This window comes from Neofelis nebulosa, chromosome 13 (genome assembly GCF_028018385.1).
Source record: "Neofelis nebulosa isolate mNeoNeb1 chromosome 13, mNeoNeb1.pri, whole genome shotgun sequence".
In the NCBI taxonomy this organism is placed as follows: Eukaryota; Metazoa; Chordata; class Mammalia; order Carnivora; family Felidae; genus Neofelis; species Neofelis nebulosa.
The window spans coordinates 15979284-15996699 of NC_080794.1; the positions used below are offsets into that span (position 1 = coordinate 15979284).

Here is a 17416-nt window from a genome sequence, read left to right on the forward strand (position 1 = left end):
CCCTACAACTTTTTTGTGAATTCATTTTTCAGCACTAATGGCTCTTTTGTAGCATCTTTAGGGTATTACAATCCTAGATTTCAATATACCCTACAAAGTCGTAGTAATCAAAACAGTATGGTACTTGCACAAAAATAGGCACATAAATCAATGGAACAGAAAAGAGAGCCCAGCAATAAGCCCACAATTATATGGTCAAATAATCTATGACAAAGGAGGCAAGAATATGTAACAGAGAAAAGACAATGTTTTCAACCAGTTGGTGCTGGGAAAACTGGACAGCAATATGCAGTAGAATCAGGACCATTTTCTTACATCATCAACAAAACTGAACTGAAAATGAATTAAAGACCCAAATGTGAGATCTGAAACCATAAAGTTCCTAGAAGAAAACAACATAGGCCATGATTTCTTTGACATCAGGCATAGAAATATTTTTCTAGATGTCTCCCAAGACAAGGGAAACAAAAGCAAAATTAGACTATTGGCACAACATCAAAATAAAAAGCTTCTGCACAACAAAGGGAACCATCAACAAAACAAAAATGCAACCTACAGAATAGGAGATGTTTGCAAATGACACATCCAATAAGTGGCTACTATCCAAAATATACAAAGGACTTATACCACTCAACACCAAAAAATAAAGAATCCAATTAAAAATAAGCAGAGGACCTGAACCGACATTTTCCCAAAGAAGACACAGATGGCCAACAGACACATGAAAAGATATTCCACATCACTGATCATCAGGGAAATGAAAATCAAATTCACAATGAGATATCACCCTACTTGTCAAAATGGTTAGAACCAAAAAGACAAGAAATAACAAGTATTGACAAAGATGTGGAGAAAAAGGAACCTTCATGTTCCTCCATGGGAATGTAAATTGGCGTAGCCACCATGGAAAACGGTATGGAGGCTCCTCAAAAAATTAAAAATAGAACTGCTGTATGATCCAGTAATTCCAGTACTGGGTATTTACCCAAGGAAAACAAAACACTAATTCTAAAAGATGTGTTCACTTCCATGTCTATTACAGCATTATTTACAAAAGTCAAGATATGGAAGCAACCTGAGTGTCCATCAATAGATGAATGGATAAAGAAAAGGTATGTATAAAGAACTTGTAAAACACAACATGCAAAAAACATAATCCAATTAAAAATGGGCAGAAGACAGAAATATACATTTTTCCAAAGAAGCATCCATATGGCCGCCAGACACAGGAAAAGATGCTCAACATCCCTTATCATCAGGGAGATACAAATCAAGACTGCAATGAGGTATCATCTCCCACTTATCAGAATGGCTAAAACAAAAAACACAAGAAACAAGTGTTGGTGAGGATGTGGGCAAAAAGGAACCTTCATGCACTGTTGGTGGGAATGCAAACTGGTACAGCCACATGGAAAACAGTATGGAGGTTCCTCAAAAACAGAACTACGCTACGACCCAGCAAGCACACTACTAGCTATTTACCAAAAGCATGCAAAAACACTAATTTGAAGGGATACACGCATCCGAATGTCTATTACAGCATTGTCAACAATAGCAAAACAAAGGAAGCAGCCCAAGTGTCCATCGACTGATGAATGTATAAAGATGTGGTGTATATATCTAATGGAATATTACTCAGCCATATAACAGGAATGAAATCTTGCCATTTGCCATGACATGGATTTAGTTAGAGAGTATTTTGCTAAGTGAAATAAATCAGGGAAAGACAAATACCATATGGTTTCACTCATATGTGGAATTTAAGAAGGAACAAAGAGGGGCGCCTGGGTGGCTCAGTTGGTTAAGCAGCCGACTTCGGCTCAGGTCATGATCTCGCAGTCAGTGAGTTCGAGCCCCGCGTCAGGCTCTGTGCTGACAGCTCAGAGCCTGGAGCCTGTTTCAGATTCTGTATCTCCCTCTCTCTGACCCTCCCCCGTTCATGCTTTGTCTCTCTCTGTCTCAAAAATAAATAAACGTTAAAAAAAAATTTTTTTTAAGAAAGAACAAAGAGATTAAAAGAAAGAAAGAAAGAGAAAGAAAGATAGGTAGATAGATAGATAGATAGATATAGGCAAACCAAAAAACAGATCCTTAACTACACAGAACACACTGATGGTCACCAGAGGATAGGTGGGTGGGAGAACAGGTCCAGTAGGTGATGGGATGAAGGAGGGCACTTGTGATGAGCACAGTCATGTATAGATGTGTGGAATCACTATGTTGTACACCTGAAACTAATATTAAACGGTATATTAACTGCAGTGGAATTTAAATAAAAGTGTAAAAAAAAAAAGAAGAGGTAGTATGTATACATAAAATGGAGTATTATTAAGCCACAAAAAAGATTGAAATCTTTCATTTGCAACAATTTGGATGGGCCTAGGGGGTATAATACTAAGTGAAATAAGTCATTCAGAGAGAGACAAATACCATATGATTTCACTCATACGTGGAACTGAAGAAACAAAACACATGAACGAACAAAGAAGGATCAACAACAAAAAAAACCAGACTCAATGCAGAGAACAGGCTGGTGGTTGCCAGAAGGGAGGTGGGTGAGGGGACGGGGAAATAAGAAAAGGGGATATAATTCAACAAAATGCAAGTTGAAGAAGTTACACGGATTATGTCTCAATGCAATCATATCTTAGTGTATTTCAAAGATTGAATGTACCTGGTCATTACATAATGGAAGAAACTGTTTTTATATTACTGTTCAGCTTTTATGGTTATTCTTTTAATGTTTGTTTATTTTGACAGAGAGAGAGAGTGAGGGGACAGAGAGAGGGAGGGAGAATCCCAAGCAGGCTCTGCCCTGTCAGTCCAGAGCCCCACGCAATCTCGATTCCATGAACCATGAGATCATGACCTGAGCGGAAACCAAGAGTAGGATGCTTACCCAAACTGAGCCACCCAGGTGCCCCAATAATTATTTCTTATTCTATCACTCAGATAAGAAGAAAAATTAGTATTCTGCACTGATACTAAGGTGAGTTCTAGAAAGGGAGGCCCACTGTTTACTTTCAAGGGCAATACCTCAGTGTTCCATAGAATTGTTTTGATAACTTCTATGCACCGTGCATACGGTGCATACGGAACTTGGAGCATGGAGACCACAGTCATTTTATAGGTAGAAAGAACCTAGTCAGATAAAATAATTCACAGTGACAATGGACGTTTACTGAGAGGTATGTCTGGGGTAGGTGCTGTACTCAGTGCTTGATATGCAGTTTTTTCATTTATATTCATGAGAAATGTGTTATACTGCCCTGTTATAACTTGCAGACCTGATGCTTACAAAAATTCAGAACTCTTCCCAAGGTTAAGCAGCCCAGTAGTGATTGAAAGGTAACAATCCAAGTTTGTCTTCTTCATGACGCTTTTGGAAAAGGGATATAGATTTAAATATTAAAACTTTACTTTTACGGCCTTTATGTTTCGTATTCATTAACCTTCTTTTTCATGCTCTGGGGATCCAGCATATTCATAACATCGGATTATACTTTAATCAATATTGACTTAAATCAAAAGTTCTCTAATTCCCTTACTAATTCCTGTCGCACAGAAAGAGTAGGACCCAGCACTCATTTCCTGCCTGCAGATGTACCTGTTTCTGTGTTCTTTTTTGCACGTTTAGTCTCAGCCCACGCTTTGATTTTAGCTCTAACCTGACACGGGAAACCCACACAGAGCCTGTGTCTCCAAAGTGATGGTCTGCGTCTCACCTGGCCTTGCCCTGCTCAGATGTGACTCACCTGCAGTGGGTTCTAGAGTCTCACCAGGGCTCTCGGTCAGGAAGGTGGACTGCTCCCTTGCTGAGAGGCTAACTCCTTCCTCCCCCTGGCTCTTCTGTGGCTCCCACCTCATTCCTTTCATCTAGGCCTCCTACCCAGCTTGCATTCATGTGTCCTCGTCATAAAACAGCATCATCAGGACCTTTGCCTGTGCCCATGCGTCTTCAGGGACAGGGGCTTTTCCACCTGTTTCTGCCCTATTTACAGGATTACACAACTGTCAGGTCCAAACCTCATCTTTTTGGCTTATAATTCTGGATTCTGGGACCCATTCATACTAACGTCATCCACCAACCACACCTTCCACATCTAACCTACTGTACTCAACTACTGGCATTTCTGAGCCACTGCCACAAATAACACAGTGTGCCAAAACAGCCTTTTGTACTAGAATCCATTAGAAAACTAGATGGCATTATTTCAACAAGCATTAAAAAAATTTTTTTTAATTATTAACTGAACAGTAGAGTAACAAGAAAAGTATAATCCCCTCCACTTTTGTCAGAAGTATTTTACTATATCTTCCAAGAGGAATAGCTTAAAATTACCAGAAATTTAAGTGAACATCTTCTCTTTGTTTTTATGATTTTAGAGTTTTAACATTTTTTTAAAAATTATTTTTATTTTTCCAGTTATATCTCTAGATGTAGCCAGCATCTAGATGTAGCCAGCATTATCAGCATTCCTCCAAAAAATAACCATTCTGAATGGATTAGTTATTCCAGTTTTTGAACTTTATATAAATGGGCTTAGGAAATTTTTTTTTTTTTGTCTGAATTCATTTGCTCAGATTATATATCTTTTTTTTAAAGTTTATTTATTCTTTTGACAGAGACAGAGCAGGGGAGGAGCAGAGAGAGAGGGAGAGAGAGAATCCCAAGCAGGTCTCCCACTGTCAGCATGGAGCCCGATGCAGGGCTTGATCTCCTGAACCACAAGATCATGACCTGAGTGGAAATCAAGAGCTGGACGTTTAACCGACTGAGCCACCCAGGCGCCCCGTCACAGTAAATTTCTAGGACCCATCTGTGTTGTTGCCAGAGTTTATTTGTTTTCATTGCTTTATAGAATTCCGTTGTACAAATATACTACATTTAATGCATGTAAGTTGTTCGGTATGCATGTTGTTTTCAACTGTTAGAAATTACAATAATGGACGTACCTACAAAAAGTGAACTTGTAAATATCTTTTACGAGCAAATGTGTGCATTTCTCTGGGTCAAAACTTAGGAGTGGAAGTTCTGAGTCAGGGGTTACATATATGCTCACACTTAATAGACAACGTCAAACATTCCCCTGAAAGTTGCACTAATTTACATCCCATCAGCAACCCCTGTGAACTCCAGCTGTTGCAAAATTTGGTTTCATCTGTCTTAGTGTAGCCATTCTGATGAACATGTGGTGGCCTCCTGTGGTTTATTCTGTAATCCCCTAGTAGTTAATAAAATTGAATGCCTCTTTATATATATATATATATATTTTTTTTTTTTCTTTTTTTTTCCAATTTCTATATTTTCTTTATGCAGGGCTCATTCCAATCTTATTCCTATCATTTTAATCTTGGGTGTTTCATTTTGTTTTGTTTTGAATCATCATTTTGCTGGGGTTCTTTCTACGCTCTGGATCGGAGATCTTTGATACTAGTTTGTAACATAAATCGGGGTCCTTGGCTTTGGGTGGTAATAAAGTCTTTCAAAGTACTGTGAACCTCATTGACTCTGTCTTTTTACAGATTGCTGGGATAAGAGGCCATGGCTGCCTAGGGGAAAAAATCCTGGGAGCAAATAAAATAAAGCACTATAAAAAATAGGTATGTTTAGGGGCGCCTGGGTGGCTCAGTAGGTTGAGCGTCCGACTTCAGCTCAGGTCACGATCTCGCGGTCTGTGGGTTCGAGCCCCACGTCAGGCTCTGTGCTGACAGCTCAGAGCCTGGAGCCTGTTTCAGATTCTGTGTCTCCCTCTCTCTCTGCCCCTCCCCCGTTCATGCTCTGTCTCTCTCTCTCTGTCTCAAAAATAAATAAACGTTAAAAAAAAATTAAAAAAAAATAGATATGTTTACAAAAAATAGTGTAGCTACTACATAAAGTTTCAGGATCTACTTGACAGGAACTTCTAGTGTAAAGTTCAATTATATCTATGCATGAAAATGCAATGTTGTGAAATCAGACATTTCTGTGCCTGTTTTTGAAAAAAAAGTAGAAATCCTTTGGCACTTCTCAGATGTATAATGAACGGACCAAAGTGAATTATATTCTCTTTACGCACATAATCCTGCTCAGGTCTGCTGGTTTTCATTAATGAAAATTCATTAAAACTACTAGGGACAGTCCTCCATTTTTTATGACTTATTTAGACCTATGTTTTCTTCATAATACATATTAGACAAATCTAATATTTTACTCTTCTTACTGACAATATTAATAGGCAATTCAAAATTAAGATGTATTCAGAGATATGAATAAAGTTTTTTAAAAGATGGTTTATCATTTTTTATTGTTTTTTAAAAAAATGTTTATATTTGAGAGAGAGAGAGAGAAAGAGATAGAACATGAGCATGGGAGGGGCAGAGAAAGAGGGAGACACAGAATCTGAAGCAGGCTCCAGGCTCTGAGCTGCCAGCCGAGAGCCCAACGCGGGGCTGGAACTCACGAACTGCGAGATCATGACCCGAACCGAGATTGGACGCTTAACTGAGCCACCCAGACGCCAATCATTTTTGCTTAGATTGGTATTTTAGGTCTTCTTTGTGGGGTCATTATAGCATAAAGTTAAATGTTTAAGGTTTAAGAAATCACAGGACATTTTCAGACAAAAGTAATTCTTACTTGCCTCCATTATCTTTGCAATTGTGTTTTGCAGTGCAGTCCTCTCTTTCACAAGGATTCTGAGATTTTTAAGCTGAGTGTCAACCCTCCTAGCAGATGATGGAAGATATGGTCCTCGAAACATAATACAGGAGCACACACACACGATCATCACTGTTCCACGACATACAAACTCTCCTACAGGAAAATGTGAGCTTGACTCAAAAGACAATATTCCAAATCCACACCCTGGATTGTTATGCATTTAAACATCTGAAAGACATGTAGGCATTAAATACATTTCAAATCCCAGGAGAGTGTGATCAGACTTTGAAACATATGACCCACCAATGAATTCAGGAAAGGCAAAATGATTTGGCCATTCACTGAGTAAAGCACTTCCCTTTCATGTATCATGTCCAAAGGCTTAAGACCCATAAAAATTCCTCAGACTCTCTACTTTTAAGGAAATTTCTTTCCTTAAAAACAAACAAACAAACAAAACTTTCCCTGAATAAAAAGCTTTTTACCTAGTTTTAAAGACTCAAACTTTCCTCATTCTTCAGATACTTTATAGCTTGGAAAAAATAGTTCCCTTTCAATTTTAAACAATGAAAATCAAGACAATTCTTAATTATCTTAATTATCTTAATATAACTTAATTAAGTTATATTCAAACCAACAAGTGTAAATTAAGTTACTACTATGTGATTGAGAAGATTTTAGATCTCCCTTCAGTCATAATAGAAAGACTGACCTGTATAGAGAAGAAGAGAGAGTAAAACTTACATGTGAAAATCATTTTATCTGGACACTCCATTTGTGGCAAAGGAAAGTCTTGGTCTTGTACATTTATTGTAATAGCAACAGAGCTATAATTTTATATAAGGACATATGTGATGTATCAGAAACTGGCCATGACACTTAACGTGTCAACTTTTACAAGGGAAAAGGGAAGGCTTGGACTCTTAGAAACCGAGTATTCAGCGATCCTTTGTTTGCACAGACCCCACAGGATTCCCTAACTCCGTAAGATACAGTAACATAAACACAGTTAAAGGGAAGGATAACAGAGAGTAAGAGCCAGAGTATCTCAAGGAAACCAGAGAGAAAGCACACCCCCTGTCCATGGCATTCACCTTTTAAAGTTGCTCAAGATGAATCAAGTGTTTGACTTTCAGTCTCCAGCAGACAAACCAAAAGGAAAACATCATTAACTACAACATAATCCAAGACCATATAACAGAAGTACACCAGTTGTGAGGAAAATGCAATTTGCTTGACATTTGGTTTCCCCACTGGAGTTAAATGGAAAACTATGATTGAAGCATGAGATTCATAAAGATATTATCAAATCTAAGCTCCCAATTTTGACAGAAGGAACATTCCCAGGGAAACGAGAGGTCATGTAAATCTCGGTGTTGTAATCAAACCCAAGGAAGTTTAACAGAAAGACTCTTTCTACTTATCTGAAAACTGATCATTTGTTCACATATTTCATGGAATGCCTTGGTTTGGTGGGCTAAAAGTCATGGCTTGATGTAAAAACAAAATTTGGACAAGCATCAGTTTGAGGTGGTAAGCACCGTATATCTATAAGGTCATTAAATTTGTGGGGAAGCATGACATTTGAGTTACAGGAGAGAAAACAGGCACATAGATACATAATTACAATATGATGTGTCTGAGTTCTAAATTAGATACATAGTAACTCAGTTATAGGGCCACGGCCCTCAGGCACCTATGTGCTTGTACTTTGTTCAAGGTACAAACCATTCCAGGTCAGATGCATGTCGGTTAGTACGATCTCCCAACACCCCTGTCTGGAAGCACTAAGTGTCTGCATAAAGCTGTGTCTCCCAGAGTTGGCAAAGGGGAATCAAAATCTTGCTTTCTGAGGCCTTCACGTAGACCATCTTGTTTACATCTCCATTGTACAGAGCGAGTAGGGAGAAAATTGTCATAAAAGGATCCACTAACTTCAAGGGAAATAAACCACAAAAACTGTGAGACACAGCTGATGCTTTGGATTTCAGGAATCCAACCATTTTTCCTTTAAAATGTAGTTCTCTCAGGGTACTGGGCATTTCCCCCCCATGCCATTATTTTCCTAGGGCATTAATGTTTATTTATTTTTGAGAGAGAGCGAAAGAGAGAGAGAGCGCAGGCAGGGAAGGGGCATAGAATCTGAAGCAGGCTCCAGGCTCCGTGCTGACAGCTCAGAGCCTGACATGGGGCTCAAACCCACAGACTGCAAGATCATGACCTGAGCCAAAGTCGGATGCTTAACTGACTGAGCCACAGAGGGGCCCCAGAAGCGGTTAAAGATTTTAAAAGGCACCTAGTGCTAAAGCAACATTTGCATAAGAGGAGACTGGCCTGAGATCAAGTGTGAGGCCCCACAGAGACTTAATTTCTGGGACTGAATCCAAGTGATTGGACTCCCAGCCCACTACTGTTCCATGTAGGACGCAGGAGAGCATGTCTGGCTGTGCATCCTGGCCTCATACTGACTCTCTGACCACCTTGGGCAGGTTGCAGATCACTCCTGTGCCTGTGTGTCCTCTTCCGTAAATTGAGAATAATAAAAGAATCCCATGGGGTTTCCCAGGGAATGAACAAGTTAACTTCCGAGTATCGTGGAAACGTGAGATACAGGATAGCTATTTGTACCATTCTGGACGTGAGCCAGGCCCGACTCTGGCCCTAGTAAAAGATGCTGCCCTGGGGACTCACACTAAACCCTCACGAATGTGCTGGAATTGTTTTTCCTCAGACCCGTGTGAGCAGGCACAGGGCTGGGGACCAGGAGCCCTCAGAAGCCCCGGCCCAGCTCCAAGCAAATATTATCGCTCCTGTACTGCTAACCTTGAACACTTCTACACGCTAGGCCGCTGAGGAAATCTGCATCCTTCAGACGTGCTCTTGGCCTTTGTCCCTCAACAGCATCACTCCGCTACGTATTCTTGCCACGTCTCATGCTTATTTAGAAAAATGTAATAGAGAATTAGAGATTGACAGTGAGGACCATTTCTCTTTTGATGCTGTTTCAAAATAGTATTTTCTTTTAGTCCACAACTTTCTTAAATCTGCCTTCTTTAACAACTCAAAGATGCAATGTTCATAGTCTTTTCGACACTCAGTAGACATCAAGTCAACATTTTAATTCAATTTTTCTGACACTGAGTTTTTCTGAACTTCAGTTCGTAGACAGAAAGCCTAATCCTTATGGCACGAACTTCTGGAAAATATCCTCATAACGCAGAGAGTTTTTTTTGTAAATCATATTTAACCTCTCCTTGTATTTGCATTAAATCGGGCTCTGGGTTGCCGTTAAGACGACATGTGGTAAACTGGAAAAATTAGTTAATAAATTGAGAGGTGTTTCTAAAACGAGAGCTGATGTGTTCCTTTCACAGAGGGACTTGTAATTCACAGAGGGACTTGTAATTCACAGAGGGACTTGTAATTCACAGAGGTCATCTCAATGCCAAGAGCAATTAGTTGTCTTGTTAATTGCCTCCTGATTTTTCATAGAAACTTCCTATGCTCTGTTATTTCTGCCAACGTTGTATTTCTGCCACATTCCACTCCTCGCTTTCCAGGGGAAGCATGTGGTGTGCAGGGCACAAGGAAAGTCCTGGAAAAAGGTCAACCCAAGTGAATCCTGCCTTCACTGGCTGCTGCGGGCTCAGTGGTTCTTAGAAAGTTACTAGACCTCACTAATTGCCGTTTTCCCCAACAATACAATAAAGAATAATTGCACCTACCATACAGGTAGGAGTTTTATATCTTTGTATTGTTTGTTTGTATTTGTTTATTTTTTAATGTTTTATTTTTGAGAGACAAAGAGAGAGAGAGAACACGAATGAGTGGGGAAGGGGCAGAGAGAGTGAGGGAGGCACAGAATCCAAAGCAGGCTCCAGGCTCTGAGCTGTAGGCATGGAGCCTGATGTGGGGCTTGAACTCACGAACCACGAAATAATTGACCTGAGCCGAACTCGGACACTTAACCGACTGAGCCACCCAGTTTTTGGGCATGCTTGTTATTATTGAAATAAATTCTACTGGCTAAAATATGTAAAGATTTGTTTTTTACAGTTCTCAGAAAAATAATAAAGAGAAACAGATGGCAGTTATTGTTATTAATAAGGAGGACTCATAGATTAACACTTCCCAAAGTACAAACAGGAACAAAAAAGTTAGTGTTCAAAAGTCCAGCTTAATCTTACTGACCTCACACGGGATATTACGACTCATATGGCAAATACTCATGAATTTTTTTCAACCTTGCTTTTATTGGCTGAATAGTTGCTTTTGAACAGTTTTTTTTCTATGTTCTGGACACTGTTTATTTGACTTAAAAATATATATGTAGCAAAATATTTGCTTGTAGCTAATTGCTTTTTTTTAAAATCATTATAGCATCTCCGTCATAGTGGTCTGTTAGTCTGATGTAAGCAAATGTATCAGTCATTTTTTATTACTAGAGGACATTTCAGTAAGTGATATTCAATGAACACCAAACATGGGACTTTTGCAACAGAGAAGGTGCTAGAGATTCTGACGCATAGCCCTGCAGGTGGGAGTGTCACTTCCACAGGGCTGCAGCCAGGACTGATAGCAGTGATGATGTGTAGGAGAATAAAATGTTAAGACCCATAGTTACATAATCAATTCAGATTAGTAGACTAACACACATCTTTGGTTCCCAGTCTAAGATTCACATGCACATCAACCTGGGATGCATACCACAGGAGAATAACGGTTTCGAAGGGAACAGTTTTCATATTCTGCCAACACTGGAGATGCCCCCTTTCCTTTGGGATTTTTCTTTTACTGTGCTAAAATATCCATCATTAAATTCATCATTCTAACCATTTTTTCAGCGTCTAAATCAGTTACCTTGAGCCCATTTATGTTATTGTGCGACTGTTACCACTGTTCCTGTGTGGCACTTTTTCTTCTTCCCAAATTGGAACTCTGAAACCACTGAGCACTAATTACCCCACTCCCCTCTCTCTGCTGCCCTCGCCCCCCCCCCCCACGAATGGGATGATTCTGGGAACCCCACACAGTGCAGGTATACCTTTGCCTGTTTGTTTCTTGCGTATTTCACTTGGCGTATGGTCTTCAGGGTTTATCCATGATGTAGCATATGTCAACATATCCTTCTTTTGTAAGACTGAATAAAATTCCACTGTTTGTACCTCATTATGCCCATCGTTCCGCCTGCCAATGGATACATAGATTGTTCCCACCTCTTGGCTATTATGAATAATAATAATAATGCTAGGAACAATAGGGAACCAGCTTGCCTCCTTGCTTTCAGTTCTTCTGGGTATAAACTAAAGGTGATACTTTTAACTGATGCTAATTCTTGTATTAAAGACTGAAGAGAGAAATTACTATTGATTTCCTTCTCCCTCTCCCTGCAATTAGAATAACGATCGCTTGTGACCAATGGAAATCAATTTGGTAGAATCAGTTGTGACGGAGATATCGACGTTAAACCAGAGTAAATGTGGTGGATACTCCCAAACTAATACTTTTGTTCTGTGTCCTTTTGACACAATCTAGGAAGTACTTTACCATGACATGAACATTCAAACTTCTTGAGCCAGGGACCAAATAAAGCCTTATTTATTTACTTTTTCGGTCTAGTTACTGGAATGTTAACTCTGTAAGGGCAGAAGGGAGTCTGTTTTGTTTGCCTCTGTATTTTCCACACACCAGGAATACAATACAGATTTTCTTAAAAAAAGTGAACTTTGAACCAGTCTGTAAGCATATTAGATATGCCACTTCAGAGCATATATACACAGCTTTCTTTTATTATCATTTATATAGCACAAATTGTTTCAATAATGTTCTCATTGTATTGCCTTTACCTTAGCATGTTTTAGTAACACCCTTAATCCACTATCCGTATTTTAAGCTAGTAAGTATATTCAATTTACCAGTATATTTTATTTTTTTAAATGTTTATTTATTTATTTTTGAGAGAGAGACAGACAGAGCGTGAATGGGAGAGGGGCAGAGAGAGGGGAGACACCGATCCCAAAGTGGGCTCCAGGCTCTGAGCTGTCAGCACACAGCCCAGCGCGGGGCTGGAACCCATGACTTGTGAGTTCATGACCTGAGCTGAAGTCGGACACTTAACCAACTGAGCCACCCAGACGTCCCTAAAATTTTTGTTAATGTTTGTTTATTTTTGAGACAGAGAGAGACAAAGAGAGACAGAGAGAGAGAGAGAGAGAGAGAGAGAGAGAGAGAGAGAGAGAGAGGGAGAGGGAGAGAATAAACAGGGGAAAGGCAGAGAGAGGGGGAGACACAGAATCCGAAGCAGGCTCCAGGCTCCAAGCAGTCAGCACAGAGCCCGACGTGGGACTCGAACTCACGGACTGTGAGATCATGACCTGAGCCCAAGTCAGATGCTCAACTGACTGAGCCAAAGGCATCCTGATTTGCCAGTACATTTTATTTTTTTATTTATTTATTTATTTATTTATTTTTTTTTTTTAAATTTTTTTTTTTTAACATTTATTTATTTTGAGACAGAGAGAGACAGAGCATGAACAGGGGAGGGGCAGAGAGAGAGGGAGACACAGAACCGGAAGCAGGCTTCAGGATCTGAGCCATCAGCCCAGAGCCCGACGCGGGGCTCAAACTCACGGAACATGAGATTGTGACCTGAGCCGAAGTCGGACGCTTAACCGACTGAGCCACCCAGGCGCCCCTTTTTTTTTTTTTTTTTAATTTTTTTTTTTTAACATTTATTTATTTTGAGACAGAGAGAGACAGAGCAATGCCAGTACATTTTAAAGTCTCATCTTACTTAGTCAATTCTACAATACGTCTCCTCTTTCCCTTCCTATAATACACAATTTTTTAAAACTGAAAATGTATTATTATGCATTTCCCGATGAACTAAAGGAAATGAACTTGCACGAAGAGTAGATGCAGTATTGCTGCCCCCTGCTTCACAGACAGTGGTGTGAAAGCCTCCTTCCCAGTCGCGGGCTGCTTCCCTGTTTGCTAAGTGGTCTCTGCATCAAACCCCAGAGCCTGGCGGACCCAGAATCTTGCTGTTTCCAGTAAAATTTTTGCTGCTCTACTTGTGAATTGAAAAGAAGTGCTTAGCTCACTCCCACTCTGATTAAATTGGGAAAGGAGAAGATTCCAGGCGTCAAGGCTAAAGGCAGCTCTGGGAAGTGTCCACCAGCTAAGATTTATCACTCCCACCACCTCCCGAGCTCCTGCCTCCAATCACTGTTCCAGGGAGCGCATTCTCCTTTTGGGGTTTGGCTCCCTGTGCTTCCTCTGCTGAGACTCTCCGCCCCATTTAAGCTTCACTTTGAGAAAATGTAACCACCCTTGGGGGCCACTCAAATTCTTCATCCTCCAGGGAGCACTCAGCTCTTTCACCAAGTGAAATGTCTCCTCCTCTGAGTCCATAGGGCAATTTGTGCTTTCCTAGATGGCTTGGTTATCACAGCACATATTTGTGTCAATACAGTGTTAAAGTCCCTGTCCCTCCTTCTCTCTCTCTTCCCCTTTCTCCCCTTCTGCCCCCCTCCTTTTCTCCCTCCCCTTCCTCTTTCCATTTCCCTTTACCTCCCTCTCTCTCCCTCTCTCTCTTCCTTCTCTCTCTCTCTCTGCATCTGCAACAGCCTTGCCATATTAAACAAGCCCCTCCCCCATCATAAAATCTCTAAAAAGATGAGAGTTAAAGATGAATTCTTGATTTCTGATACCACAGTACATGGGGGAGGGATGGGGACCTGTTAGGAACTAAACCTCAGGACCAATCTTGATTTCCTCTAATGCCCCACACATAATCCATCAGCAAAGCCTTTTGGCTGTTTTTGACTCCCTTGTGACCACTGCCCCAGCCTACCACTGTGGTTCAGTCCACTTTCAAGTCTCTCCTGGAAAGTCATGTGTTGGTCTGTCTACCTAACCATCCCCACTCCAACCTGCCCAACATCCAGGATAATCCTTTTATACTGGATTATGTCATGCCTCTGAACAAAACAGTTCAAAGACTTCCTTTCTAACACATCTAGGAGAACCCCCATATTCTAGTCCTGGGCTATGTTTCCAATCTCCTCTCCAACCAGCCTTCCAGCCATGCTGACCTCTCAGTCCATCTAGCTTTAGGGACCTGACAGCATAATGAGCAGAATGTATCTTACCTAGAAATCCGCAAGTCATGCCCTTGACCACATGACCACATGACTATAATTAAGCTATTAAATAGCTACTGATTTTATCAATCATTTGTTTCTTACACCAGTTTTTCCATATTACTAAGGTGTTAACTTTGATTTTATTTGTTTGATTGTTTTTTGAACTGCTGTATGTCAATTTCTAGGACATTACATAAGGACATAGGTACTCAAAAAATATTGACTAAGTGAACAGAATCAGTCAACAGTTCTTGGAACTAAAGTGTAAAATACAATAAAAATAAACTCTTTGGAGTTGCTTTGTACTTGCAAATCATAACGTGGTTTAGACATGATGAGAACAACCCTTTCGTGGACCACTTTGAGCTATAAGTGGTGATTCCCATCAGGGGTCAGTGTATGAAGGAGCTATTTCGCAGGCACAATACATGTGCGCATTTGCTTGGTTGACTTTTCCTCCTTCATACTTGGTGTGCAGAACATGGAAAAACCATATGTAAGAAGAGTTCTAATCATATGGTTCTGGTACACAAAGAAAAAGGCAACTGATCATGAGTGGGATTTGCTCAGGAAAATTTAGATTTTCTGTGTGCACATTAATAGTTTTTAAAAATATATTCCTAAAATACTTTCAGGAAAATAACTATAATTAAGCGTCTAAAATGCACGAGCCTACAAACTTTTCTCCCTGTGTAATACAGTATCTATCAATTTAGTTTTCAGTAATAAAATTAGTACAACTTTATGTACTGCTGGCCACTTACAAAATCTTTCAACATCTTTGATGATAACTAAGTGGAGAAAAGTGAAAAAATTATCAACATTAATCTTAGATATTGTGCTTTTTAAAAATTCAAAGTAGATGTGCTATTTTTTTCTGCCATATCTGAGTTTTCTTTAACTTTTAGTAAAGTGTAAAATTAGTAGTCCTGTGTTTAACTATGATTTAAAATTTTAAAATAATATTGCAGAAAAAATAATTTATTAAATTATTTCTTCTTTTTAAAAATTTTTTTTGAGGTTTATTTATTTTTGAAAGAGAGAGACAGACCCCGAGCAGGGCAGCGACAGAGAGAGAGAGGGAGACAGAATCCGAAGCAGGCTCCAGGCTCTGAACTGTCAGCACAGAGCCCGACGCGGGGCTCGAACCCACAAAGTGCAAGATCCATGACCTGAGCCGGAGTCAGACACTCAACCAACTGAGCCATCCAGGCAACCACACGTTATTATTTCTTCTACTAGGAAATGGCAATTTTATATTCGCCACTAGAAACTCCATTCTGCAATCTTTGGGGCTATCCTGAATTAAACCTATTGAATGCCTGTATGGAGGCATAAAAATCTACTAGGAGACATACATTTTACTGATTTAATATCTTTTTCAGTGTAAATTAAAAAAGAAATTTTAATGTATTTATTTCTGAGACAGAGACAGAGCATGAGTCGGGGAGGGCAGAGAGAGAGGGAGACAGAGAATCAGAAGCAGGCTCCAGGCTCAGAGCTGTCAGCACAGAGCCCCATGCGGGGCTCGAACTCATGAACTCAAGATCACGGCCTGAGCCGACGTCACTCGCTCAACTGACTGAGACACCCAGGTGCCCCTCAGTGTAAATTATCATAAGTAATTTTTCCTGTTTTTGTAGTAAAAATAAAGCATAAAAGTTCCATAGTATGAGCCTCGTAATTAATCTGTATTTAGTTTGGCTACTTAAACTCATGTATCTCTGAGTTTCAGACTTTTTTTTAAACCACATGAATACTGAGTACTTACTCAGTTAATGCAAACTGCGTGGTTACAGTTCACCTGTAATCTGAGCTCTTTACCTGAGCTCTGGGTGTTAATAAAAGTCCTCCTACCTTAACTCTGAGCACAGAAGTAAACATTCTTGCATCTTCAGACACACCTCCAATGTAGAATTTTTTCTGAAACACTGGGGGATGATCATTTTCATCCTGAATTTCAATATACACTTTAGCCGTATTGCCTGGAGGATAAGAAATAATATATTTTTAATTGGTGGCTATTTACTAGAAAAAAATTTCACTGGAGTAAATACTTACTGTATTTTTTTTTGACTGAAACAATGGAAATGGCTTATATCAGAAAGTCATTCCCAAAAGGCAAGTCTAATACCCCGAGGTACACAGAGGACACTGAAAATGTTGCTTCCGGCATAATAATGTGAAGTTGCTGCTATTTCTTTTAATTACAATGTCTTGGCAATTCATTTTACTTGATTTAATAGGCACTAAAGTATTGTGTTCTACTAATTTCAATGAAACAATTCAACTGTTCATGTTCACAAACACTTCACATACACTACCAATGACACCAAAGTGACATAAATTTATAAACACCTTATGAAATAATATAAACTGACATAAACTAAAACAATATTTTTTTATTCTTAAGTGTAAAACTAGCAACGATAGTCTCTCAGTTTAATAATGTACAATATATATATATATATTTTAATTTTAGGGCTGAAAGTAACCAATAGTTGAGGAGGGGAGCCAAGAGGGGGGAACAGCATGGAAGTTTTTTGTGTGTCTCACATCCATGAAATCCAGCCAGACCAACACTAACCATCCTGCACACCTAGAAAACTGACTGGAGGATTAACAC

At 39.6% G+C, this 17416-nt stretch overlaps 1 protein-coding gene and 1 non-coding gene across 18 annotated transcripts in view; both read right to left on the minus strand.

Moving 5' to 3' along the window:
• The window catches only part of PCDH15 (protocadherin related 15), a 1242339-nt gene that overhangs the window by 81430 nt on the left and 1143493 nt on the right, over window positions 1–17416 (minus strand). For all 17 annotated transcript variants that reach the window (XR_009252204.1, XR_009252205.1, XM_058696346.1 and 14 more), the window contains one exon: window positions 16648–16775. Coding sequence is in view for 15 of the 17 variants with exons in the window: in XM_058696346.1 (XP_058552329.1) it covers window positions 16648–16775 (128 nt within the window). In the remaining 2 variants the exon portion in view is untranslated. The remainder of the gene's footprint in view (window positions 1–16647; window positions 16776–17416) is intronic.
• TRNAR-CCG (transfer RNA arginine (anticodon CCG)) lies at window positions 15919–16004 on the minus strand. Its single transcript has one exon. It is a non-coding gene; the product is annotated as a tRNA-Arg (tRNA).